Here is a 26379-nt window from a genome sequence, read left to right as displayed (position 1 = left end):
ACGCTCTTAAATATAAAATTGCTTCACGATGCCATAGAAGAACCTTTTTTGATGGTTCCATAAAGAAACTTTATGTTGTTTCCCAAAAATGTTCTTTGTGGCGAAAGAAGGTTCTTCAGATTATAAAAAGGTAAGACAGAGATGGATCTTTAAAGAACCTTACACTGAATGGTTCTTTTGTGGAACCAAAAATGGTTCTTCTATGGTTCTTCTATATATCAAACTGCATATGAATGCATATATGGAAAGTCCTAAACCGGATTCAGTTTGACCTCAGCTTTAAAACATCGTGGCAAAATTTATGACAAAAAATAGCTATTTTAACATTTTTATTCATTCAGAGCTGACAAACTACATACTATACAACCTTAAGTGTATATGAAATGGTCTGTTCAGGAACTCCGATGTTATCAGAAATGATGACATCACAAGAACGATGTAAGGAGACACAGTCTTGTTCTATAAAAACAAACTGAATCTGCACACATCACTGTGATGTCCGGTCACATATAAACAACAGGAAACATCTTTAAGGTGGTTGAGTGCTAATATCATCAGAAAACGACTTCATTGGTTTATTTCATATTGTCTAGTTCACGCTAGATCTAGAGCTAAGAATGGAACAACATGGAAAGTGCTAGTCACCCTGACCATACATCACATGTGAACACAAGAGGTCAGCTCCTGTTGACAGAGCGGGAGAGAGATGTCAATCATAACTGTGTGGTCCTTGTTAGGCATCACCAAATTGGAGTGAGAAACTCTAGTTGTTGTTGTTAAGGACCCACCAGGATGCTGTGAAAGAAAACAGAAAAGATGAACAATACAAAATTTGTTTCTTAGAATATTTTATCGTGATTCATAATTGTTTTTCTGTTTTATTTTGTTAAAATACAATGGCAGGTTTTACTGTTACAACGTACACCAAATGGGTTGAATGAGTTACATCAAACAGAAGCTTCGACTGGATACTATATATACTGTATATATTGTGTAACCAGGATTTAAACGTATGCTATAAATCAGAAACTGACTTGGCCATGTCCATGCAAATGTCAACCTTAAGATATCAAATCCAAGGGTATTTGGTTTTACCAACGGTTTTCAATGTGCTGATGATTGTTCAGATGTCAAAATTCGATGGTTTAAATACCAATGTGAAGTATTTCTTAAAGTCTTTAAAGCATTTTTAAAGCATGTGTTTTCGAAGCATAGTTTTTCATAGTCATGTAAGTGAATTGTCACATCCATAACAATCCATATTCCTAGGCTCATGAAAATGAAAATAACTATATTGTGGTCTATAAAGAGCCATCTCCATTTGTTGGTTAATATTGATTTTGGTTTGTACATAAAGTATGTTGTCTCTCAAATACATGTCACATCCATAACACATTTATTTTGTCTCTCTTTTAAAATACAAATCTTGTTGTCCTGACTCCATCAACAGGGGTTTAGTATAGTCAGATGGTTCGATATAATGGCAATAAATACATTCTCTGAGAATGAGCATACGTCAAGTGACTGAAAATGTCACATATAACACTAGAAAGGTTCACCTGGAACCAGCATAGTTGTCATAATCTCTGGAGTCTCCAAAAAATCCACGTTGCCTCTTTGGAAGGTTTTGCTGTAGTTGGTCTGGAGGTGACTGTAGAAAGACAGACAATACATTACTTTTGATACACTTTACAGGCAGTTATACTACAATATGAATATGATTTTGTTTTGAAAGCAATTCCATGACTTACTTCTTCCACACGTTGCTTTGCTCCCAGAACTCATACAGTATGAAGCGGGATTCATTCGCGAGCCTCTGAACTGCAACACTGTCGGGAGATTTTAACCAGTGTAAGAATAACATCAAACATAAAATGATTCCTTCAGTTTTTTAAATGAAGCTTTTAAATGGTTTACATGAACCAATTCTCAATAGTCAATTTTGGTGAACCAATGAGTTAGAGAGTTTTGGGGGTTTTTTGGAGAGGGAAAATATCATGAGGTCATCAAATCCTTCAGACAAGTTTCTTGACATGGATGGTTGTTTGGGAGTGAGTCATGAAAGCCCCGAAGCTTATCAATTATATAATGATTTAAGGCGGATCTCTTCATCTAAGCCATTCCTGTTACAGTAATTGTCCAAAAGAGTCTATAACCAAAGAAAGACCTCCCCCAGTACTTCAAAGAAATGTTATGTCTCTGTTAAAAGTCAAACCTAGACTGAGGGCTTGTAAACACACGGTTCATCCGCGCAGCGTGCAGTAATTCATTCTGCTGTAAGCCGCCTCACACGTTAAATCCATGTGAGCGAACGGATTTATCATCTTAACATATTTCCAAGCACGAACGGGTTTAATTAGTGTGGATTTAATGGTGGGTATTGTTGATTTTTAAGAGTTCTTTCATTGAGATGCACAGTAATCCATAAACTCCAATTCATTCAAATAACTGATGTAATGAATTGAAAGGCTGAGATGTATCATTCAGACAACAATTAAAGCTACAGTAAACAACAACATGCTGGGTTATTATTAACCCCTTGTCGGGTCATAAAAGGCCAAATCTTTTTTGGGGTGTAAATTAACTTATGCGGCATTGTGGGTTCCTTTACCCCAACGCTAATACAAATTTTAGAGTGTATGTTATTGTTATTATTGTATATGATATTATGGTATATAAAGTATATACAGACACACAGCGCTGACTTCATACCTTTAAAACCTGTAATGATCACACACTGTAAAAAGAAATTACATCATTGTACTGTTATTTTTTACACATCCCAAAAAAGACTGTAATTTTATTGAATTTTACTGTTATTTTTCACAGATATATAAAAAAGAATGTAACTTTACTGGAATTTTACAAAAAAAATTCAAATTACAGAAAAAGATTTAAAACAAAAACATGTCATTTAACGGGGAAAGGAATATATATAAACTATAGTCTGTTTATGAAATACAGTAAAAAAACGTCAAATTACAGAAAGATTCTTTACAGAAATTTACTAGAAAAACATGCTATTTTACGGTATATATATCTGGCACCCCAGCTTCCAGAAAATCTTATTTGTTTACAGTGTTAGTCATCAGATGTATATCAGCAGAAAACCCTCATTTGGTTGCTTTTTATTTTCATGATTTTACTGAATTAAAGAAAACGAGCAACTAGGGCTGACACAATATCTGATTTTCACCCCGCACTTATTATGGCCTTAATAATTCACAGATATTTAATAAATTATCTTTAATTTAGTTTATTTTGTGTTTCATTTGGTCATTGAATAACACTCAAAATACAATTGTAAAGAGAGCTTTTAGGGTCCTATAGTGACTCTTTGGATTTTTAAATAGGAGCTGAATAGTTTACTATCATTGTTGTGTGAATTGACACAATACCGATAACCGTGGGCTTTAATATCAATACTGATCTATTGGGACACCCCTACGCCACAGATAAGAAATGCAGAATTTTAGCACACATCTGAAATTATTGTGCTGGAACGGGGTCCAGAAAAATTAGTCTGTGGCGCATCTATGCCAACATCTAGGAAATAATTATACTTAATGTAATGCACTTTAAAGAGACGCTTAAAATGATTGGCCTAGTTTTGAGATAGACCTTTAAACTGGTGTGAACTCACTGGAGGCAACCGGTCTGAGCTCTGGCACAGTCGATGTACTGCCTGAGAGCCAAACGAAACTCTTCCACATCTTCCTCCAGCACGGAGAGCTGCCTCTGAACGATCAGAATGTGCTGGAACAAGAGAACAGAAGGGTTGTTTATGAAAGTGTACAAAGTTGTTCCTGGATCAGTGTCTGGATCATGCACTGACATCATTTTTAGGATTAGGAGTCTCAATACAAGATAAACACATTTTTCTCCTTAAATTCATTTAAGTAAAATTATAAGGACATGTATCATGAGAAAATTCATCTTTATATTGAATACCTGAGTCAACATAGTCACGAGAACCTAAAAAATGTTAAATAAAATGTACATTTTTCGGTATAATCAAGAAAAATTTAATGTGAATCAACAACATTAGGTAACATAAATGTTAATAAACAGTTTCACTCTGATTTGAAGGTAAATCTGTACATTTTCACTTTTTAGTGTATACGTTCCCGATCCAGAATTAAAATGAGGATGATAAATCGGTCAATAGTTTAATTGGAAAAACAGCCCGTCCTTTCTCGACCAAAACACAATTTTCACCTATGATGCTGTGACTATTTGTGGAAACTGTGATAAATCCCTCCGGATTTAATTAAAGCCATAAAAAAGCATGTCATAATGGTTGCTTTTAATAAAACAGGGATGCTTAAAGGATGCTGACAGGTAAATGGGGGCTGAAAGGAACAGGAAGTGAGAGTTCTCACCCTGAGGGAGACGGTGACCGCTCCACAGGCACTGCGCTGATGCCACTTCACATCTTTCAGAAACGATCTGAGCTTCAGAGGGGCTTTATCTCAGTGGCATACAAATACACACCCTTAAAAAGACCCTTAAATGACAACAATCCTTGTTTCCTTCCAAAACTCATGTTGGATGTTTGGATAGCCGGCTGAGGATTTAGCCACTATTAAAGAAAAGCATAATGAAATGGGAGTACGCAAATGTGCAGCTACTCATTTGTGTAATAATGCTTCAGCGTGCAGTATAACGTTTTATTGTGTTTCTGTGTGCAGCCGCGCATTACAGTTTACAGCTATGGGCTGCATGGGGGTCCTCATGCCGTTCTGATGGCTCATAAACAAACGAATGACCGCTAAAAAAACGCCTGAAGTCTGTCCATAGTCTGTAAAGCCTGAGAGAAAAATGCTCTGAAAGTACTTAGCAAACGTTGGCCGGGCAAAAGGAGTGATGGATAGTCAGATGAACGAAAATGAAAATCAAGTTTTTCATTCCTCACTGTTTCCTAGACGACAGGCATCTGTGGTCTTTGTGTGAATGATTCTCAGACTGCACAGTGATGGACAGAGAGAGCGCAAATGACTTACTGATTTGGTGCTGCTTTCCAACACCTCTTCCTCCGCAGGTTCCAGGCGCAGTTCCTTTAAAGACAAGAACAAGCCGGTTCAAGCACGTATTTATATACATCTCACCAAAACATGTTTAGTTTCATATTACATCAAAATAAAAAAGAAGAAACTATCATATTTTTGCTCTCACATGTACAGTATATATAGTCTACAGCAGATAAAAAAAACATGAACATACCAGTAAATAAATTGGCAATAACATTATTGTATTCTCAATGGTGATTCTCTACCACAATATACTAGTCTGTACGCTGTAAAAAACTGTAATTTTATGTGTTTTTTTTACTACAGTTTTCATTCAATCATCATAAATCATAGACACAACATACTTTACAATACAACAATACACAAAACAAAAATTGTAAAGTATTATTTTGCATTAAGGTTATAAGAAATAATTGGGGTTGAAAATAGGCTATATTTTCTTTAAAATATAGTTTCTTATGTCTTTTTTTGTTATGTTTTGTTTTGTTTTGCGATCCATGAGAATGTAATAAAGACTGGGATCATGTCTACGTGTGCTATTTTATACAAACAAATGTGAATTGAACTCAATGTTAGATTTTCATCAGGCAGACATTAAATATTACTGTGAAGATCCTTGCTATATAACACATTGGTCCCTCCCGCTTGGGCCAGCAACCACTTAAAACCGCCCGACATCTACTGTATATACAAACCCCCAAATCACCCGTATAACACCTTTAATGTTAATGTTTTAATTTTTTGCTTACAGTCAATATGTTTCATGTACAGCTGCTTTGTAAAAAAGTAAAGCGTAAAAAAGTGCTACAAAGTTGAGATGAGAGTTGAGTCTTGCCTTTTTTTCAAGACGGTCAATCAGCTTTTGCAGTCTGTTGATTTGAGTCATCCATTGGTTGTCTTCTTCAAACAAACCTGCAGACAAACACGTCGATACTTCAGCACTTGCTCTGATCCAGTGTCATTAAATGTCTGTACCAAATGGACTTTATTGGATTTTAGCAGCATGGCCATGGTTTCACGGCCAATGCACAAGTAACTTGAATTATGAGCTACCAAAAACCTTATATCTAATCATCACATCAACACAATGCCCACTGAATAGGGGAATGGACTGTTTTCATACAAACTGCTCGCCTCAGAATTTGTGCCCTACAGTGCAGTTTCTTGGAATATTAACCTGAATTGACAAGGTTCAGTAGAGGGTTGTTTGGAGACAAGCTGTTATTCCTTTGAAGTCTTCGATTCGATCTTCTTCCCGGCCACTGAATGGACAGAACCTCGGGCTTCACGGGGACCTGTCTGTGATTGAAACATACACACCCGAGAAACAGAGGGAAACACAAGGCAGCTGCTCAGGAATGTGTTTATTTATTTGCATCTCATTATTCTGCCATGGGCAGAAGATACCAAAAATAACCAACAACATCACAGTATAGCTGACTGAAAAATTTCCCCTGGGAATTTAACACTTATCAGAGATGATTATAGGTAACATAGCCAAAGGTGAACTAATGTTATAGCCTGTAAAAAACAATCAAGGTCTGTATACACAATAAAGTATAAACAATCAAATTGTTTGTAACAAATAAATATGCAAAACTTAAGAAGATTTTGTGAGTAATCACAACCGATGGTTGCTAGGGCGTTGCCATGCAGTACCTAAGATGGTGCAGGTGATTAGGGGGTTTCAATAGAGGGTATGCATGTGACATCACTGTGCACATGAAAGTCAAGCTACTCAAGCCCATTGAGGGGCAGAAAGACTGAATGAAGCAGCATTGCTATCTGTAAAAAAGTTGTTGTGTGATTGATCGTACAAACAGATTGAGTAAATCTGAGATTTATTTTGAAAGATTATCGAAAGACAGTAAAAAGCAAATGAATCGCTGCAAATTGATAAAAAAATGGAATACTGAAATGTTTGTTAGACATTTCGTCGGACTCTCAGGTAAGTTGTTTTTGTTGAACCATACCATAATAGTCCTACTTTCTGAAATTGTATTTGTTGCGTAAATGTATAGTTTCCCCGGCGTTTTTTTACTTTAGGTTAACGCAAAGCAGATGTAGTATTTCATATATACTTAAACCCGAACAGTAAACATTTAGAAGAGCAATGTAAATCGTGTACATTTCCGTTTGTGAAACTTCTAAACGTATTCTGCCCGAGTACTAAATCTTTACTACTTGAGTAAACGTTTAAGGCTTTGCTTTGTGTATTTCCCCTGACGTTGAAATCCGTTTAAAAAACGAACTACTGACAGAACTACTCGTGTTTCCGGCACACCAAACAGTCCAACACTATCTCACCATCCAACTTGGCAATTCCACTATCACTCCCTCCGAATCAGCCAGGAACCTTGGTGTCACATTGATCACATTGCAAAGACAACGCCATCCTGCCGATATGCCTTATTTAACATTCGCAAGGTTAGACCCTACCTCACTGAGCATGCGGCACAACTCCTTGTCTAGGCCCTGGTCATCTCAAGGTTGGACTACTGCAATGCTCTCCTTGCTGGTCTTCCTGCAAAGGCTATCAGACCACTCCAGCTGGTTCCAAACGCAGCAGCACGCCTCATCTTCCAACAGCCCAAAAGGGCTCATGTGACACCCCTTTTCATCTCTCTCCACTGGCCACCGGTTGAAGCCCGGATTAGATTCTGATCAAATCCTGATACGGCCATGTTTGCATACTGATGTTTGCATACAGGACTATCACTGGAACTGCGCCGGCATACTTTCACACCCTACTACACTCCTACACCCATCAAGAACCCTGCGTTCAGCAAACCAGCGGCGTCTTGTAATGTCTTCTCACAAGGGCACTAAATCCCTTTCCCGCTCATTCTCCTTCCCAACTCCTTCCTGGTGGAACATTCTTCCCAATGCGGTCCGGTCAACCACATCTCTCACGACCTTCAAAAAACTACTTAAGAAACACAAAACAAAAGCGACTACTTACTAGACGTCATCGCGCTTATAAAGCTCACAAATAATGTAACATGGGCACAAATCTCATATTACTATAGTTATTACACTGCAGGGAATACATTTTAAATAAAGTTTGAAAGTGTTGGTCAGAGACTTGGTGGTGGGGACGTTGATATCGAGCGACTTTAAGTGTAGTCTGTTTTTAGCATCGTGTTAGCTTTTTACATCTGCCGATTGTATTTCGGCTTCATAAGTAACAAATGCTGTGTTCATTTGACAAGATTATCTTGATGGACAAAGCATGTAAACATCATAAAGCTTAATCACACAACTTATTTTTTGCGAACTTCCAAAACCATTACTTGAAAAAACTTCCCCAATATTTTGAATTTAGACTGATACCAAGTGACATTCAGTGTACTGCACCCGCATTATAATTTTTATCTATCTATTCAAGGCATTGTTCAGCTGTTCCCAGGAAGCATATGAACGCTGTGTCTATTTTAACCTTAACACAATGAAATAAAGAGAAGCAGGCAGGTGTCGAAATTATGGTACGGTTAGTTCCTCATTATCCTAAAAGACACTGTTGCGTAATGCACGCCCTGTAGGGAGCACACCCTCCATGGCTAAAAACTGCATCAGAATGCCAGGATCAGCGGCTAATGAATCAGCCAGACCGCTGGGACACACAGGTTATTAAAACCCACCTGAAGTCAGAACCGCACGCCTGCACACCTGAACCCCTGATCTGTCACTGAATGAATATGCTCTGACAGACCACTATAGAGGAAGAGTCAAAGTTCACAGAAATTTCCCCTGTTGAAAACGTGTTTGGCAAAATGGGATGCTGGTATGCTGGGCCTGGCTTCTTAAAGGGACAGTTCAACCAAACATGTCATTGTTTATTGTAATTTTCATGTCTTATGTCATTCAAAAACTTGCTTTTGACTCTTTCTTCAGTGGAACACAAAAGAAGATATTTTGAGAAATGTCTGTGGTTTGTGTCCATACAATGGAAGTCAATGGGGACCGATGTTATTTGGTTACCAATGTGTTTTTTAAAATATCTTCTGCTGAAGAAAGACAGTCATACAGGCTTGAAAAGGCAAGAGGATGAATTTTCATTTTCATTGACTGAACTACTGTAGTCCCTCTTATATAAGGCGTAAAATAAAAATGATTTTTTATCCCCGTGACACACAAAAATAAAATATCTGTTTTGTTCTGAAAGCTGCTAATGGTGCTCTTTCCATAAACAGATGAAAGCAGTGAATGGTGTGAGCACTCCAGAGAGGTCTGCTCTCAGATTTGAGCTCATCTCTGGTGTTTCATCCCTGTGTGCGGCGCTGCTCCTAAGAGACTCCACGCTTCAGACAGAATAGAGAATGGACCACACCGTTTCTATTTGCTTTGGCCACCAGCAACTTTTAATACATCCAACCCTGTAGGAATCAAGCAAACCCTATAGACCAGGAGTGAGTAGTTGAACAAACAACGAGCTCATCCCATAGAGCTAAACCTTGAAGGCACACTGTCAATGTGGTGATGTAAAAGGCTGCACTTGTGTATCCATGTGACGCTGTGCTAAGGTTTGCTCTTTTTAATTTGATCGCGTTGACAAAATTATGAGGAGACGGTTAAATGAATAAATGTGTGTACTGTCAACATCCCTACAACCAAGTTGAAGGTCAGAGTGGAAACGCAACGGAGCGGGTCTAAGATATTTTGAGCGCGCCCAGGGGAGAGGCTACAAACGTGATACAGCCGCGTTGGGGAGCTGATTAGGAGTTATGAGGGATGGAGAGCAGAGGCCTTTTTGCGACTGCTATATGGTGTTACAAATGATTTAGATCTGTTTTTCTTGCTACTGTAAATATAATATTCAGATTTACATGTACATTTTTAATCTCTGTAGAATCAGTTTTGATTTACACTACTCGAAAAGTGTACAATTACATTTAAAGGGATTGTTCACCCAAAAATTGACTACCATTGTAGAAAAAAATGCTTTATAAATGTCTTTGTTCTGTATACAGCACTTTTGACTACTATGGTAGTCAATGGTGTCCAGTAACTGTTTGGTTACAAATATCTTTCTGTGTTCATGTTTTTATATATGCCCTATGTGTTATTTTAGAAGTAAGTCAAGTAAATATAGCATATCTGAGATCTCGCAGCTCAAACAGTGTTTGCTATAGGCAAATTTGCAATGTATGTCAGGTCTCATCACTGAGAAAAACATATTAATAACTAATGGAAAGAATTCACAAGAAATACCCTGGGGCACAAACTATTCAAAGGTACTGATCCCCTTCAAAATTGTAAATGCTTTCGTCATTTACTCACCCTCATGTCATTCAAAACCTATTTGACACAAAATATAAAAAAAATGTATTTTTAAGAATATTGTTAACCAAACAACATCGGCTCCCATTGACTTCCATTGTCTAGACTCAAAACCACATTTCTCAAAATATCTTCTTTTGTGTTGAAGAAAAAGTCCACTGTGACTCCACTGAACGAGTCACATACAGGCTTTAAACAACATGAAGGTGAATAAAATGATGACAGGATTTTTATTTTGGGGTGAACAAATCAATTAAGTAAAGCAATTTGAAGAAACAGCTACAATCAATGCAATATATTTCACTGTATTTAAGGTATTGTATTGTATAACCTGCATAGATCATAAATATGCAATTCAAATGGATGCAACTGGCTATATCAAAGCCAAACTCATTATTTTAGAGAACAAACCGAAAAAGAAAATGAAGCGCCTTAAAAAGCACTTCATTTGAACATAAAATGAACATCAATCATTTCCATTGCCCAGCTCCTCCAGCTTGTTTCATAAGAGTGTAAGGTGATCTAAGCAGTACGGCTGCTGCACATTGAGAGCCAGGAGAGGTAGTGGGCACACTGTGACATAACACATGCATGTTCGCAACACTCTGTAGCACGCAATCCTCCAGGTGCTGGAACAAAACAGCTTTTTTCCATTCTAAATTTTCCACTCTTTAAGAAGCTCAACCCAGTGGTGGGCCACGACCCACCTCCACACATAAATGCAGTTAGCAGAGATGCTGTGAGCTCTGAAAATGAGCTGCCAAACATGCAAAACGCATGCACACACACACGCGCGTGCGCGCACACAGACTGGTTTCATTCTGAATCTTTCAGTCAAAGTGCTGTTCATTTGATTTCTGCATAAACACAAAGGTCTGCGGTCTCCTGGTCTATTAATGTAACTAATGCTGATGCTCTACAGTGCAATAGATTGCCTGGATTACTTGCTTTTGACATGACAATAGACTGGAGGCATTTAATGTGTGAATTGTTTGCTGGACTAATAACTCAGTGGCAATTTTTTTTAATATAAGCATGGTCATTTTAAATTAAAGAGACACTCCATACAAAAATTACAATGCTGTCTTGAATTACTCACCCTCTAGTTGTTAAGCACAGATATAGATATTTGGAAGAATGTTAGAGTTCTGGGTCACCGTAGGAACATTTTTAATGGTAGTCAAAGGACTGTTTGCTTTGCAAAATTCCTCTTTTGTGTTCAACAGAACAAAAATAATTATAAATACGTTTTCCTACTATGGTAGTCATAGCACTAACATTCTTCCAAATATCTGTCTTTGTGTTCAACCGAACAAAGAAATGTATACAGGATGGGTGAATAAGTGATTTTAAATTTTTGGGTGAACTTTTCCTTTAAATAGAATTCAATCTTTAATGGATTTCTAAATTCAATAAAAACAAATTAAAAGTCCAATTCAATAAGCAGTGCCAAAATACTTCAATACTACCATCTAAAGTCATTTTTGGCAAAATTGAAGTGGAAAGCTTCTTGCCTCTCTTGTCGGGTCTGCTCAGCTGTGGTCTCCACGGCACACTCCAGTGAGCTCTGAAGAGACTGCAGCTGACTGGTGGTCTCCTTCAGCAGGAAACGCGTCACAAACTGCTGAAGGTGTGTGGCCTGCTGGTACTCCTGCAGGTCAAATATGACAAGTTTATATTTACAGAGAAATCAGGGCTACTTCATGTAGCTGCCACAAATAAAAGATCTAATACACAGGTACCCTGAAATAAATGAAACGGACTTTATGCAACACTTTATGCTAACAATCTGCTGAGCGCTCTATATTATTATACTTATTATCAACCAATAAAGCGCATTGCTTGTCCAATCAGATTGAAGGTCTGTCACAAGCTTTAATCTACAATATACTAATAATCTAAACATTTTATCCAAACACAATACACAGTATTTTACACTCAACAAAGCTTCTGAAGCTGTTCTGGAAGAGGTGTAACGCTTCCCAAAAGCTTCAAGGGTCTGTTATTTGCGGCTTGTATGCCGATTATTCAGCTTAAGGATTCAACGGCCGCCTGTATAATTATGTCTCACGATGAAGCAACCGTGTTCTGTCACTAACAAAAGCTGTTATTAAATCTGAGAACATCCCTCAGCAAACAGGACAAATAATTGTTCTAAGCATTCAGTAATGAAACAGGTGCTGCGCTTCTATATGAACATGTTCAAGATGGCAACAGTCACAAGGTGAGTCAGTGAGATCTAACAAATCCGTCAACCCATCCAGCAACACGGATCCTTTACGATGAATCATGAGTCATATAGCAAACAAGGTCACTAGTAAACTCTGAAAAGTCTCACACTTTCCTTATAATACTCGCTCTGTATTTTCAACTATTTATAGTCAAACGTGGCAGTGACTTCAGCATGCAAACTATCTGCAGCACGCAAATAGTGCCGTAGTGCTTAACTAACCACATATCACAACTGACTGAATCAGAATAATTGTATTCACTGCGGCTCTCAACTACACGCACTTGTTTCATCTGTAACACCGAATATCCGAATATGTCATATACTTTTAAGTTTTGTGAACAGATTTTATAGGTCGCTGTTAACTTTTGTTAAAGGTGCAATGTGTAATATTTTAGAGGATCTATTGACAGAAACGCAATATAATATAGATACATAACTACGTCTTCAGAGGTGCATGAAGACCTTACATTATGAAGTGTTATGTTTTTATTATCTTAGAATTAGCGATTCACCATGCTGTTTCCACAGTAGCCATAAACAGATAAACTTCTCTACAGAGCGCATTTCGTTTATATGTTATCTCCTTCGGCAAAAAGTGAAAACATGACAACATCCTAGTCTTTCAGCCACCGTGTGCTTCCAAAGGGAGGAGTGAGCGGTTGAGAGATCCGTCGGATCAAATTCGCAACTTAACCACTAGATACTGCTAAATTTCACAAACTGGACTTTTCATACATCATCCTAAATCATAATATCGTACATCAACAATTGTTCGTTTATTCAAATTGAAATGCCTAAATCCTGATGTGTGTGTATATGTATTGACATTTACATTTAGTCATTTAGCAGACTCTTTTATCCAATTCGAATTACAAAGAGTTCAGGGAGCAATAAGCGATATGTATATATGGTTATTATCGTTAATAAAGGATTAACGTTAAAGGATTCATTACAGATTTATTAAAGAAGAATGCTGCATATGTATTGTTTTATCTACTGTATGTGTAGTCTTGAGCTACTATTTATTGCACTTAAATGTATTTCACAGGTGTGATAACATAACGTGTTTCTGTGTTTTGAATGTTAAAATATGCACCATCTTCAAAAACTTCATTAAAACATAATTTTTCACTGTAACTTTATCTGCAAACTAAAGGGAAGAACTATCGACTGAGACCCAACATTATGTTGTTGAGATGATGATCTCCTGAGGGCATCACAGCAGCTGGTTTACCCACCCACTCATACAATACACACAACACTGATAACCACGAGGTGTGAAGTAAGAGAGCACAGACAAATAGCATCTCATCGTTTATTTAAAATCCATTGTTATTGTGTATTCTTCACGGTTCAATAGTACCAAACATTTTAACAGCCTTTGTGTTCTTACCTTTTGAAAGAAACATGTAGAACGCAATTCTATTGTTTGCCAATACATTAGTAAATGCATTAGCTGAGCAATATAGTTCTTTGGCATTTATTAATCTTTGTTAATGTTAGTTAAAGCCAATCCAATAGTTCACATTAGTTTACTGAGCATTAACTTATCTTAACAGATACAACTTTTGATTTAAAAAAATGCCGCAATTATCATGAACTAAGATTAATAAATGCTGCATAAGTATTGTTCATTGTGTGTTCATGTTCCCTAATGCACTAACTTCTCATTTCCCATTCAAATATGGACTATGCCCAGGGACTAAGCAGGGCTATGCCAATATACTTTCACTAAGTCATTAAATGGGTTTCAGATTTCTCATTCATTAAGAGTATATAATGATATGGCACAGCGCTGCCCCTCACACAGATGACTAAATTTCTGAAGCACTCATTTGCATAAAGTGTGCTTGGTCTGGTGTCAGAGTTTTGTATATTCATTATCAGTGTGAAACGGCAGACAGGCGCAGTTAAACATGTCTGCGGGTACTGAAGCACGAAGCGTGTGTCTGTGTGCCCCTCTGAGGGTCAGTGTGGATTAGAATAGTGATGTGGGGGAATAATTGCGGTCGCTCAGAATGTCAGTGATGACTACAGCTGCTTTATAGACGGTTTCAAATCAACAATATAAACAAAACATTACTGTGCATGCTCACATTAGGGGACGGCCCTTAACTCATTATTTCTGATTACAAGTGAAAGAAACCGAGAAGAACCGTTACTTGGCTAAACTTGTCTCTCCAATATTTCGACTTAAGAATGCGATACCATGCTCAACAGATACCATTGGACAATTCTCCCGGAAAAGCAAGCGGCATGCCCACGCATCAACCTTGGAGAGCGGGAGAAGGACCATGCGCACAAGTCACTTTCTCTTTCTCTTTTGAGCAGGAGATTGAGAGCACTGTGTTCGTGAAGATCATCTGTGTTGTTTGTTCGCTGCATTTGGATGATGAATGTTATATAAACGCTGGAACGGTAACGCTGGATTTGGAGATCGTTTGAAACTGATAGATGGAGCTACAGTCCCAGCGCTAAAATATGCCGGACATGAACCGCACGCAGTGAGTGAAACTGATGTCTGTGTTTTCTTGGCAATGTGTGCACACATGCTTTAGATCGCACACGAGAATAACTTTTAATAACAAAACAAAAACAATGATGGGGTAAAACAGTAAGGTAACTAAAATACAACAAGAGCAAAAGACTTCCCGCAATGGGGCAGAAACGAGAACACAGGATAACCAGACTTACTAATAAAGTGATCAAATAATAATCCACAGTCCAACACAAGGCAAGTGATCAATAAGTCAAGGCAAGGGATCAATAAGGCAAGGCAAGGGATCAATAAGGCAAGGCAAGGGATCAATAAAGCAGGGCAAGGCAAGGCAAGGGATCAATAAGGCAAGGCAATGCAACAGGAAGATGAGGAAACGTGCAAGTAATATAAAACAATTCAGCACAGGACAGCAAACACAAGGGCAATATATTGGGTAACTAACAAAGGATAATTAACAATGTGGGGAAGGTGTGGGGAATGAAACACTAAAGGGAAGCTAACGAGAGAACGGGAGGGGCAGGGCCAAAGACGAGACTGATGTCATGACCGATAATAATGTGTTTCTCTCCACACAAAACATGTGGTACTGTCATGATCCTGCTCTAAGACTAGAAAAACCTGACAAGATGTGGCAGAACCATGACAACATGCAGGGCAACCGGCATATTACACCTTTAACTTTATTTAAGTGCATTGTGATTATAAGGTTTTGAGTGTACTTTATTGTACAATGTATTACTTCGTTTTTTTATTAAATGAGGGCAGAAACAAATATAAATAAAAATAAATAAACATCTCAATTAAATGACTGAACAAAATTTTTTTAAAAGATGTAATGTAGGAAATATGCTTCAAAACCTTGAAAAAACATGTATAAACTAAATAGAATCTGTTAATGGCTTGCTGACGTACATGGAAACCAGCCGTACTGTGCATTTCTTAGATGGTCATTGTGTGGTCCCATGCCAGTTTCGTCTTTCTCCCTGTTAAGCAAAGGGCACTCTCATCTACACCGCAATACTGTGCAACATAGCTGTTACTATTAATACTGCACGGCACATTTGTGGCGAAAACAGAAGACCACCGCTGGACTGGAGTATAACAGAAAGCACAGCTTCCCCCTTCCTATTGTGCGTTCCACAATACGGTGTGCTTTGTTGAAATCTGTGTCCCTGTTATTCATAGGGTTAGCCACAGGGGTGAAGAGTCCCCAAGCAGGCTCCACTGTGCCTGCGGGTTTTGTGCCTCGTGACCAACAGATGAATTGGTGAACATGAAGGAGTCGTGTGAGCCACAATGTCTGTGATGAAACCCTTATGGTCACAGATCACCTGGCAGTTGACAGCTGTATAACCTTTGCGGCATTTAATGTATATACTTGGCCATTCACAGATGGTGTAAGGATCAGGATCAAGGTATCAGGATCCCGGTGACCTGTGGAATGTGATGATGCGTTAAAAAATACGTTTGCATTTCTGTGAAGTCCTGTCTTGATGCTGGGAATTTAATGTATTCCACAGCAAGGGGAAGTAATGCTGTGGTGACCGCTTGATCTACTTTTGACACTGATGCCTTACTTAGTCCAAGCCCATCTCCTAGTACCTGGAGAAAACTGCCTGTTGCATAAAATCTCAAAGCAGCTAAGAGTTGGAAGTCAGGAGATGAGGCAAAATTTATCCTGGTGGCACGCATCAGTTGAGGTCCAATGCTATTCAGCAGTTGGGGTATTTGTCCTCTTGGAAGATGGCATCTCCTAAGTATAGCCATATAATCAAGGATATCCAATGGGTTTTGATGCTGTCTAGTAAAAACATTTAAAGTCACCAGTCACTTTGTGGTCATCTGTGTCTTTGTCTTTCTCTGAATTTCAACTGAAGAACATCCTGTTGCGCAGCCATGATTTACTTTGCAAGTCTAGTGAGGTGTAAACTCTACATACTGTCCTAACTTACTTGAAGAAAGGTTATCAGGTCAGGATAATGTTCATATATTCCACTCCCTATCATCAATTTCAGTAATTACATTAGGCCATGCCTTGAAGAAAGTGAAGGCGTGGCATGCTTAGAATCTATATAGATTAAATCTTCTTTATATCCACTGTTTGGAATGACTAAAAGTTGTGCTTATTAATATGTGTACATAGAACAGTGCTGGTAAAACTGCAATAAACTTGTTTTCTGTGCCTGCAGAAATGTATTGGCTAGATTTGTGCTACTGTCACCCTTAATATATATATATACTTTATATATTAATAATATTGAAACTTACATGCTTACATCTGAAAATAATTATCAATCGTTAGCAATTTACTTCAGAAATACTTGGAAGAACTCATAATAATAATTTTATATGGTATTTCATAGGGCCTTAGGCCTTGTGTGGTTCAACAAACACATTGCAACAACATAGTTTTATTAATTTGGGTTATTCATTTACCCAGGACCTGCAAAATACAATGTACAGTGGGATAAGGAACTACATATAGAAAACATTTCACATTGCACAAGACAGAAACTCAATGAATCCCCATTGAGCAATATTCTTATGACCTGACTTTTATGGCAAGAGAATTGGCACAGAAATGGAGGGCATTGCAAACTTTTTGCATTGCAGTGCAGGTTTCCTCTCTTAAAAAGGCCAGCTGGATGGTAGGTGCTGGGAGATGGCTTGTGAAACTAAAAGTTCCTCTAAATATGAAGGACCTGGCTCAGGCTCAGGTTGAGTTACCCCTACTCGTCCATGGATGTCAATACCACCACTAATGCCATCTGAAGCACTTGTGCCAAGTATTGACAAGGCCTTCTCTTCCTCTGCTCTGAGAAGGGGGGGCTTCTTTTGTCCCACCACCGTTTTTTTTTCATTGCAGTCCTCTGCAGGGCCCTCTTCCTTTTTGCTAGACTTGCCAAATCCTGCCACTTGCGGACATCCTTGCCTGATCTTTTAACCCCCCTGGTTGCTGTTAATTTGGTAATGTCTTCCCAGATGTTTTGTTTCTCTATATTTGTATGGTACCCTTTAAATCTGGTGAAAATAACGTCTTTATCTACTCCACTTCCTCAAGAAGGACATTTATTTCATCTTATTGAAAGGTGTCTTTTCTTTTTTTTGTTCAGCCATTTTGTCAGTGCCTCAGCCTTTAGGTAGGTGCTTTATATAGACGTGTTTTCATTGCTTTTTCACATCAGATGACGAATATTAGGTGAAATGTTCCGGATACAATTCCATATAAGGTTATATTTCAGCACTTCGCAAATGGACAGCGACGATTAAGTTGCACTTAGAACGCATTCCGTGCCCATGTGTAGTGCATTTTTGGGAAACGCACGTGAAACGATGACGAACGTGTGCAAAGTGGCTTGTATAAAATGCTCTGAAGTGCTAAGATCCATCGTTATCGGGAAACCCGGCCCAGACCGACAAACAAACAGTTTAGTTAGTTACAGAGGTTAGTTGCAGTTTGGATGCACACATCCGATGAAATGGTCTATATGACTAGAGTGGGTTTAGCCTTAGGGGTAAATGATGTTACATTTTGAAGATACTGTAATAATATATATGATGCAAAACGAAGATATTTTGAGAAATATCTCAGTGGTTTTGTGTTCATACAATGGAAGTCAATATGGACCAATATTGTGTTCGTTACCAACATCAAAATATCTTCTTTTGTGTTCTGCAGAAGAAAGAAAGTCAAATGATGAAAGAATTTAAAATTTGGGGTAACCAATCCCTTTGCGCAATTTATGAATTACTGTATCAGTCAAGTATTAATGAGTAATTTAGGTGCATTTAGGTGTTATCTCTGCAGCATGTTAGGAGTGAACATGCTGTCTGACAGTTGTGAGTTTGAGCTAGTGAAGATCTGTCTTCATCCACCCTGAGATTTCCCACAGCGCACGTCACGAATGTCTTGATAATGTCTTACTAAAATGACGCATCTTATATTGACAGAAGAAGCTGAGAAACATGCTGTGGGTGATTAAAAAAGACACTAACCGCCTCAAGGAAGAGACAGTAAAAACAAACAGGTATCACATACTGTATATGGTCTAGCCAAACCTCTACACAAAGGTCTTAAGTTCTGATAACTGATAACAACTGACCTTCTTGGTTTTGTCCATGGCTTTCAGTATGGAGGTATTTAGGTCCTCCAAGGCAGCAAGAACATTTTCATATCCTCCAAGGTGCTGAGAGAAGTATTCTTGAGGAAATAATCAAATGATTAATTGCAAGTCATATTATTTAAAGTGATTTTATGTTTTGGTATGAAACCAAAAGTCTTAAAAGGAAAAGTTCAGCATGAACATTCTGTTGATATTTACGTACTCTTATGTTGTTTGAAACCTGTATAACTTATTTGGGGATGTTAGAATTTTTAGGGGAACTATTCCTTTATATCTTTGCATCAAAATTTACATTTTAGAGAGATTCAAATTTTTATTTGAGATTACAAGCGAGTACAATTTTGACAATTGGGCATTGTGAGACTAGCACACTGATAGAACCCTTTGGAGCACTTTTTTAGCCCTTTCAAAAAATATATGTTGTATTGATCTTTATTACTTGTTCCCCTTGTTTACTCAACAAATTTCTCAAAACTGACAATCTTTAAATGTTTTCCAAACATTCTTCGAACGGTTCCACAAGCTGATCTGAGGAAACTCGAATCCTACATCAGGAATGATTTCCTTTTTTATGGTACAACAGCCTAAAACTTTCCAGTAATAATACGTAATAATAATAAGAATTAACTTACCACAGAGCTCATCCGTGTCCACATTGCTGAAAGCAAACAACATTCAGGCATGTTAGATCCAAGAATATCACAGCATGCGTGTGGGTTTTATTTGAATGTAATGTAATGGTCTGTGGTGATTGTGAGCTATGCAGACAGGATCTTGCTCAAGGAAGGTCATTTGAGAATGTGATATACTCCTAATGAGAGAGGGTTTTCTTCAGAGAGCTCCCCTTATATGTTAAACCCCAACAGTTATTCTATGGGTAGAGACTCAGTGCCATGAGAGAAACTGTCACATTATACTCTGAAAATAAAGAAATGGGATGTATGCAGATGTGGGGGGAATGGTGCATCTGAGTCCAGGGAATATTTCTCAGTATACACGTTAAATTTTAATGCAGGCACATATCTTTGGCGCATTGGCTACAATAAAACTATAAACATTTAATGTCCAGAACAATAGACTAATGTTTATTGTTATTACTTTTCGTAGTATGGTTTTAGTTTGTTTAATTAAACAACTGAAATCCACAAATAAATAATGAAACAAAACCAAAAAGTGTTGAAAGAATATCAAATCTTTGTTTGTCTCACAAAGCATGAATGAATTTTGAGACATAACATTCAAACATATAAAACAGGTGAAACAAATGTCTTCGATATAAATGTACAGTAACTACCTGCTCTAAACAACACTAAACTTTATGAAGAAAATCCTTAGGTTTAAGTTTAAGACTAAGATCAAAAACATAAATGAGATCTATAGCCCATCTGACAACCCTCTTATGTGACAACTAGATGTCAGTATCTGGCTGTTGTCCGTATACTGTAGGCATTCATTGGTTGTAGACTCCAGAGTACGATAGAAGAGTGCGGAAACTACGTGATAAAACATAGTCACAGGGGGCAGTGCGTCACGGCTGAACTGCTTACTGACAGGGCTAGACCTCGTAGCGGGAGGTAAAGTCTTTAACAAATACACTGAGAGGAGGAGATCAATGAGGGCATAGGAACCACCAGCTCCTTATGTCAACAATATTCATATATCCTACTCCTGAAGACATTTTACAATAAGACCAATCTTACAGCTAATGCAATCAATAGCACTGTAACAAATAGCAGACAAACTGTAAAATAACATTTTTGTGAAGTAAAGTTACATATTTCTATGTTATTTTACACTCAACACACATTCATATTTCTTTAGGAACATGTGAACTGTGTTACAAATGTCACCGTTTATCATTTCCATCTCTTATAATTACTTTCTCTTTCGAGAATAATTCGAGAAGTAGGTTTGTATCTTGTCCTCAATATCTTATCATCAAATGAATAATTGATGCTTGGCCCAAAACAACATTATGTCTGTGGTAAAGGAAAGAGCCGATCATTATCAAGACACGGGATAGTGATTTTTCTTTGAAATACCACATCAAAACCAAATCCACACAATGAATGGAAAATCAAATCAGAAGCACTTTCTCATCAAACACCTATTACAAAGGGACCATGTATGAGCCGGGAGAGCTGCTGCTATGGAAACCGAGATGACTTAAGTGACATGGAATCAGTCTGTGAGGAGGTGAGAGCAGGAACAGATCCATTGCTGATAACATATGCCATACTAGTCAACTTACGTCAATCTGAAATAAGTGACACCTTGAAAATAATGTAAATCAAATCCTTACATATAACATAGTCTAAAACTCTTTCATTCGTTATCACTGACACACACAAATTAAACACAAATTAAAACATTGTGTTTCCTTCTTTATCTCCCTCGCACAAACACACACTCACACGCATGGCCGTTGGTGTGTCTGTGTTTGACAAGCCAAAAGCACGACAAGCATCCGTTTGACATCAGTCTCTGATAGGGTAAGAACCCTCTCCTCGCACTCTATGGATGTTACTCATGATAAAGTATTTTGTTATGACATCATCAGAACAGAGTGGCTGCTGGGTAAGTCAGTGCCAGGAACATTCAATGATGTGTGAACTTTCATAATTCATACTAACAGACAGGCAAGAAACTGAAGTTGCTTTCCGCTCTCTGTGTGTCTCTAAATCTGTGTCTTACACATCTTGATTTTTTGTACATTGAAGATGCAGGAATGTACTATTTTCACAAATATGCGAGTATGTAAGAGACCCACAGCAATGCTTACTCTGTGTTATGAGTATCAATCGTATGGAAGAGCTCCTTCAATTCATCTCCTGACAGAACGCCGTCTGAGAAATAAGCCTTGAACTCGTCAAAGGACAACTTCCCATCATCTTTAGGGAGAAAAACATACAAAACATAGCTTGAAAAAAAATACTAATATGAGATTTGAAGAATGACCACAAATTCATTGCTTTAAAAATGAGCCTATTTAGATGTGCTCGAGTTACACGACAGAAGATAATGCTATCGATATGGACAGGGATTGTAATAAAACAATAACAGGTGACTCATACCGGGCTATACTGAAAATTGAATAAATGTAATGCTCCACATGCTGCGTGCTACACATACCGACTCACAATGTGAGACACAATGTGAAGAGAAAACAATGTGGCAAGAGGGAAAGACACCAAATTTGCATATATGTTTATGCATAGAGTACATTATTCACACCTGTCCTGAGTAATGTGCAAGTGGATGGAGTGCATATTTGTACAATATTTTCTTTTAAATGCCCTTTTAGGTTATATTTTTATCCATATATGCAGTGGTTCAAACATTTTAAGGTATTGTTTAAAGTTATTTGGCAAACCACAGCATGGTGGAATAAGGGTTTTATTCTAATACACCAAAAAAATCATAGAAAGCTCAAAGGAAAAAATGCATATATTACGACAATTTTATTTGGTATTATTTGATCCATCTCGTCATGCTTCTGAGCCATGTCTTTGTAAACTTTGTACATGTTTTGTGTGTCAGTCTCAAAGCTGATGTAAGGTTTGGTACTCATGCCTACAAGTTTATCTATAATTTTGTCTATAATGAAATGCTTGAACAAAGAGCAAAGATGTCAATTGTCCAATGTTGGACATCACATTTGGTCAATACTGTATATTATGTGCATCTTTTCTTAGAATTAAACATTATATATTCACCTGTAATGTGTCCTAAAACTGATATTTGTTTCTATAATCCTTGTAAAACATGATGTTTTAATACATACATTTTATTTAATACATACATGTATTCTGCTGTACATCTGCTGTAAAAATACTGCATTTTACATTGGCAAACTGATTTCTGCAACTTATATGAATTAATTTTACAATTTAGGTCAGGTACAAACGTTTCAGTGATGTTTGTATTTAAGAAATCACAAAAGCATGAAATCCAAGTTTATGAGACACAAAATTATCTTTAATGAAAATTCATGCATGGGAAAAAAGGAGCACAATATAATTTGTCTATTGTTGCATATTAAAATATTAACTTTCATTAAGAAATGTATGGCCACTTTAGTGTTTCCATGACAACAGAGCACCAGCATCCGCTGGGAAGGCACAGCCAATAAAACATACGGATGTGCCATATGAGCAATATTCACAATTCTATAATAAACAGTTAATCACGCTGGTGAACAACATACACACTTCCATACAGGAAAGGAAAACAGTGTCTTACCATTTTTGTCAGCTCTTCTCAATATCTGAAAGTAAAAAGGAGAATATCATAACCAAGAGCCTTGGAAAAATCCAGCCGTGTTGATAATGTTAAGGGACGCTAGTGCTGTAAATTATTTAGGTCGAGTCCTACAAAAAACAAAGATGAAAGATAAAATGATGTTGGCTGTGTAGACTTTGAACACTCGTTCTCTAAGCTCGGACATGCTGTGGCAGTCCCAATTCACAACTAGAATATTCACACTCTAAATATGGTCCTCTGGCATGCCAAGACTATGCTGAAATTAGCCTCCTTCTCAGAGAAGTGAAAAAACTATGCAATGATTCTGTCAGGGACTGGTGCTTCCTTATTCCTGGATGATAACAATGTACACACATCATTCATCCAGTGACACTTCAAAGAGTTTAAAGGCAACCACCATTCAATAGGAAGCAAAACTTTTTTTATTGAAACATAATATCCCATCTCAACACAAACTAATGAACTAAATATGAACATTATTTCACAACAGTGGCACATACGCATTTAGCAAATGCATGAGTGCCATTATCACAGTAAATTACAATATTACAACTAAATGAACATATTTGATGTTTTCTTAATTTTTCTTATTCACATTAACATCACCTCAGGGTCCAGCCCGAGGACGTGAAATCTGTTTTAAGGAATTAAAACACAGATGTATTTATCAGACAAGATTGTCCAAGAAATCCATTTATTTATGAATCAGATTTATGATCAGATTCCATTTACTTATGGGTCTGGGGAACAACATACAGACTGACTGATAATGTAAAACGTAACAGAATAAATGAATAGTTAGGCCTAATGTTTAAATCATAAAAATACCTAGTCATTGAGCAAATGAATAAAATTTGGAGAACCTTAAATTTGTTTCTGGTTTATAAGGTGTGATAAACATCACCAAATCAATCGTCAACAGGCACATATAAACCTTAACGTTTACTTTTGTCAAATTTGATCATTTAGGCTATTGTCAGACCAAGTAAGAAAATACTTACATCCAAAAATATTGACATTCCTTTTTTTAACTCCATTGGAGTGCAGGCCTCATCTGAAAGTGACTGCGCCTCTTCAGAACAATCCATATTTATCCCTTTTGATGAATAACAAATAGCTTTTTTGCTCAAATAAATGCGAGTGCAGCCAAAATGAATGCTGGAGTCTTGATGTGTATCCCGCTTTACTCAAGTGAGCCACAGGTCCTGATGCTGCGCTCAGCGCAGCAATGACATTGGCTGGGATGTGTCACGCGCATCATCATTTCCTCATTAAGCCCTCATAAACAATTTTCACTCAATTACCACCCGATTCCTTAATGTTTGTTAGGATACTAATGGGGAAAATAAAGGAAATTTGGCTCTTTGTTTTTTATTTCATCGACAGTAATGCATGACGAAGTTTCAAGTATTGTACACTGATCAAACGTATAGCCTGCATGCACTGTAGGTCGCCTTTGATAAAAGCCAAAATTCGTAAATGTATACGAATAAAGGAAAAAAATATTTATGTCGTTGTAGTATACGGTCGAAATGCGTTTCAGATGCATTCTTACACTAGCAGGCGTTACGTTCACACAGTTCACATTGTAGACTTCATACAGATAACAAATACGTTAAATAGTTTGAACCACGTTTAAAAAACACTTAACACGACATTCTCTCGAGTATGATAACGCGAAAACACTGACTTTAACGTAAAACAGCAGCGCCACCTTGTGTCAAACGTTGCGTTGATATAAATTGAGCCCTAAGTATCTAAAAAATCAACAAATGTTCACCTCTCAAGTTGAATCTCACTACCAATGAACTTATTTAGACAGTTGTAAAATGCCAGAAAACGCACCCATAAAAATGTACAATTTACGACACTTTTCTGTCTACGGGATAGGCAAGTTAAAATGCTTGGCGTTTGAACAATGCACACTGCCTTACAATTTGTTATGAAAGCAACACCCTTGTGCAACGAGTCATTTTTCCATTTTTTACAATCAGATTTATATTTTTAAACAAAGTCAAAGATCTCCAGCACCTCAACCTATTTGAGAACTTTACAATAGGCTTTGCAATCATTATTTCTGATCATTTCGATGTTGTAATGGTTACATTTTATAGGGCTAGATGCACCTTGATGCATACACTGTTTTCTCATGTATTTCCGTATAACTCATCTAAAAGTGCTTTCATGTAAGCAGAGTAAAGTCTAATGTAGGCTATTCCTGCTCCTACGGTATGATCCTTGCATGACAACTTTACGGTCATCTGCTAAACATTACTACACACAGTGAGAAATGAGTGTGAGAGCATTTCAATAGACTTTCATAAAGGTGAGGATGAGGTGGAAACGTTATTTATATGTTTATTGTTTGTGTTAGACCTTAAAGGGACAGTTCAGGCAAAAATGAAAATGCTGTCTTCATTCACCCAAGTTGATCTTAATCTGTTCTGATCAACACAGAGAAAGATATTTGGAGGAATCTTTGTAACCAAACAGTTCTTGACTAACATTGACTACCAAGGGGAAATGACATGTCAAAAAAGTCCAAATTGCCCCATAGAGAAAATTATTTGCCCCATGCATGTTTGCAACATTCTTCAAAGTTGTTTTGGTTTGTTCATCAGAACAAAGACATGTATACAACTTGGGGGTGAGTATACATGAAGATATTTGGGAACAACAATTTATTCAGGGACAACTTCAGGGTGAGTAAATGATGACAATGATGGCATTATATTTTTGGGTGAACTGTCCCTTTAAGGCATAATTCCGCTTGCTCAATACTTTATTTGTAAATCACTTTGGATGAAAGTGTTTGCTTAGTCAATACATTTACAAAATACAAGTGTTTATGTTATTCTCTCTAGATTCTCTGTACCAACTTGTATTAAGTCTGCTTGTGTTGACATAAAAAGGGGAACTGGAAGTTGAGAAAGTTAAGGCGGTGTTAAG

At 37.4% G+C, this 26379-nt stretch overlaps 1 protein-coding gene across 1 annotated transcript; it reads right to left on the bottom strand.

Moving 5' to 3' along the window:
- Positions 1 to 314: 314 nt before the first annotated feature.
- On the bottom strand, positions 315 to 24617 carry necab1 (N-terminal EF-hand calcium binding protein 1). The gene is made up of 13 exons (XM_079485253.1): positions 24432 to 24617; positions 23410 to 23434; positions 21950 to 22058; positions 19800 to 19825; positions 19147 to 19244; positions 11825 to 11961; positions 6208 to 6329; positions 5866 to 5942; positions 5004 to 5057; positions 3644 to 3756; positions 1752 to 1829; positions 1560 to 1651; positions 315 to 795 (listed from the first exon to the last, which is right to left on the bottom strand). Exons 1-13 carry the CDS (start codon positions 24516 to 24518, stop codon positions 764 to 766), a joined length of 1050 nt encoding a protein of 349 aa, XP_079341379.1. The 5' UTR covers positions 24519 to 24617; the 3' UTR covers positions 315 to 763.
- Positions 24618 to 26379: the final 1762 nt, after the last annotated feature.

This window comes from Barbatula barbatula, assembly GCF_947034865.1.
Source record: "Barbatula barbatula genome assembly, chromosome: 21".
Lineage (NCBI taxonomy): Eukaryota > Metazoa > Chordata > Actinopteri > Cypriniformes > Nemacheilidae > Barbatula > Barbatula barbatula.
Note: the sequence above shows the minus strand (reverse complement) of the source record. Positions and strands in the feature narration are given on the sequence as shown.

Bases quoted from the DNA above. Each gene is read 5' to 3' on its own strand.
- necab1 (XM_079485253.1), bottom strand. From the start codon at position 24,518: ATGGATTGTTCTGAAGAGGCGCAGTCACTTTCAGATGAGGCCTGCACT. The intron at 11,962-19,146 runs GTCAGTTGTTAT...TTTGACCTGCAG, and splicing joins CCATGGACAAAACCAAGAAG to GAGTACCAGCAGGCCACACA. The intron at 5,058-5,865 runs GCAAGACTCAAC...TTGTCTTTAAAG, and splicing joins TTGACCGTCTTGAAAAAAAG to GAACTGCGCCTGGAACCTGC.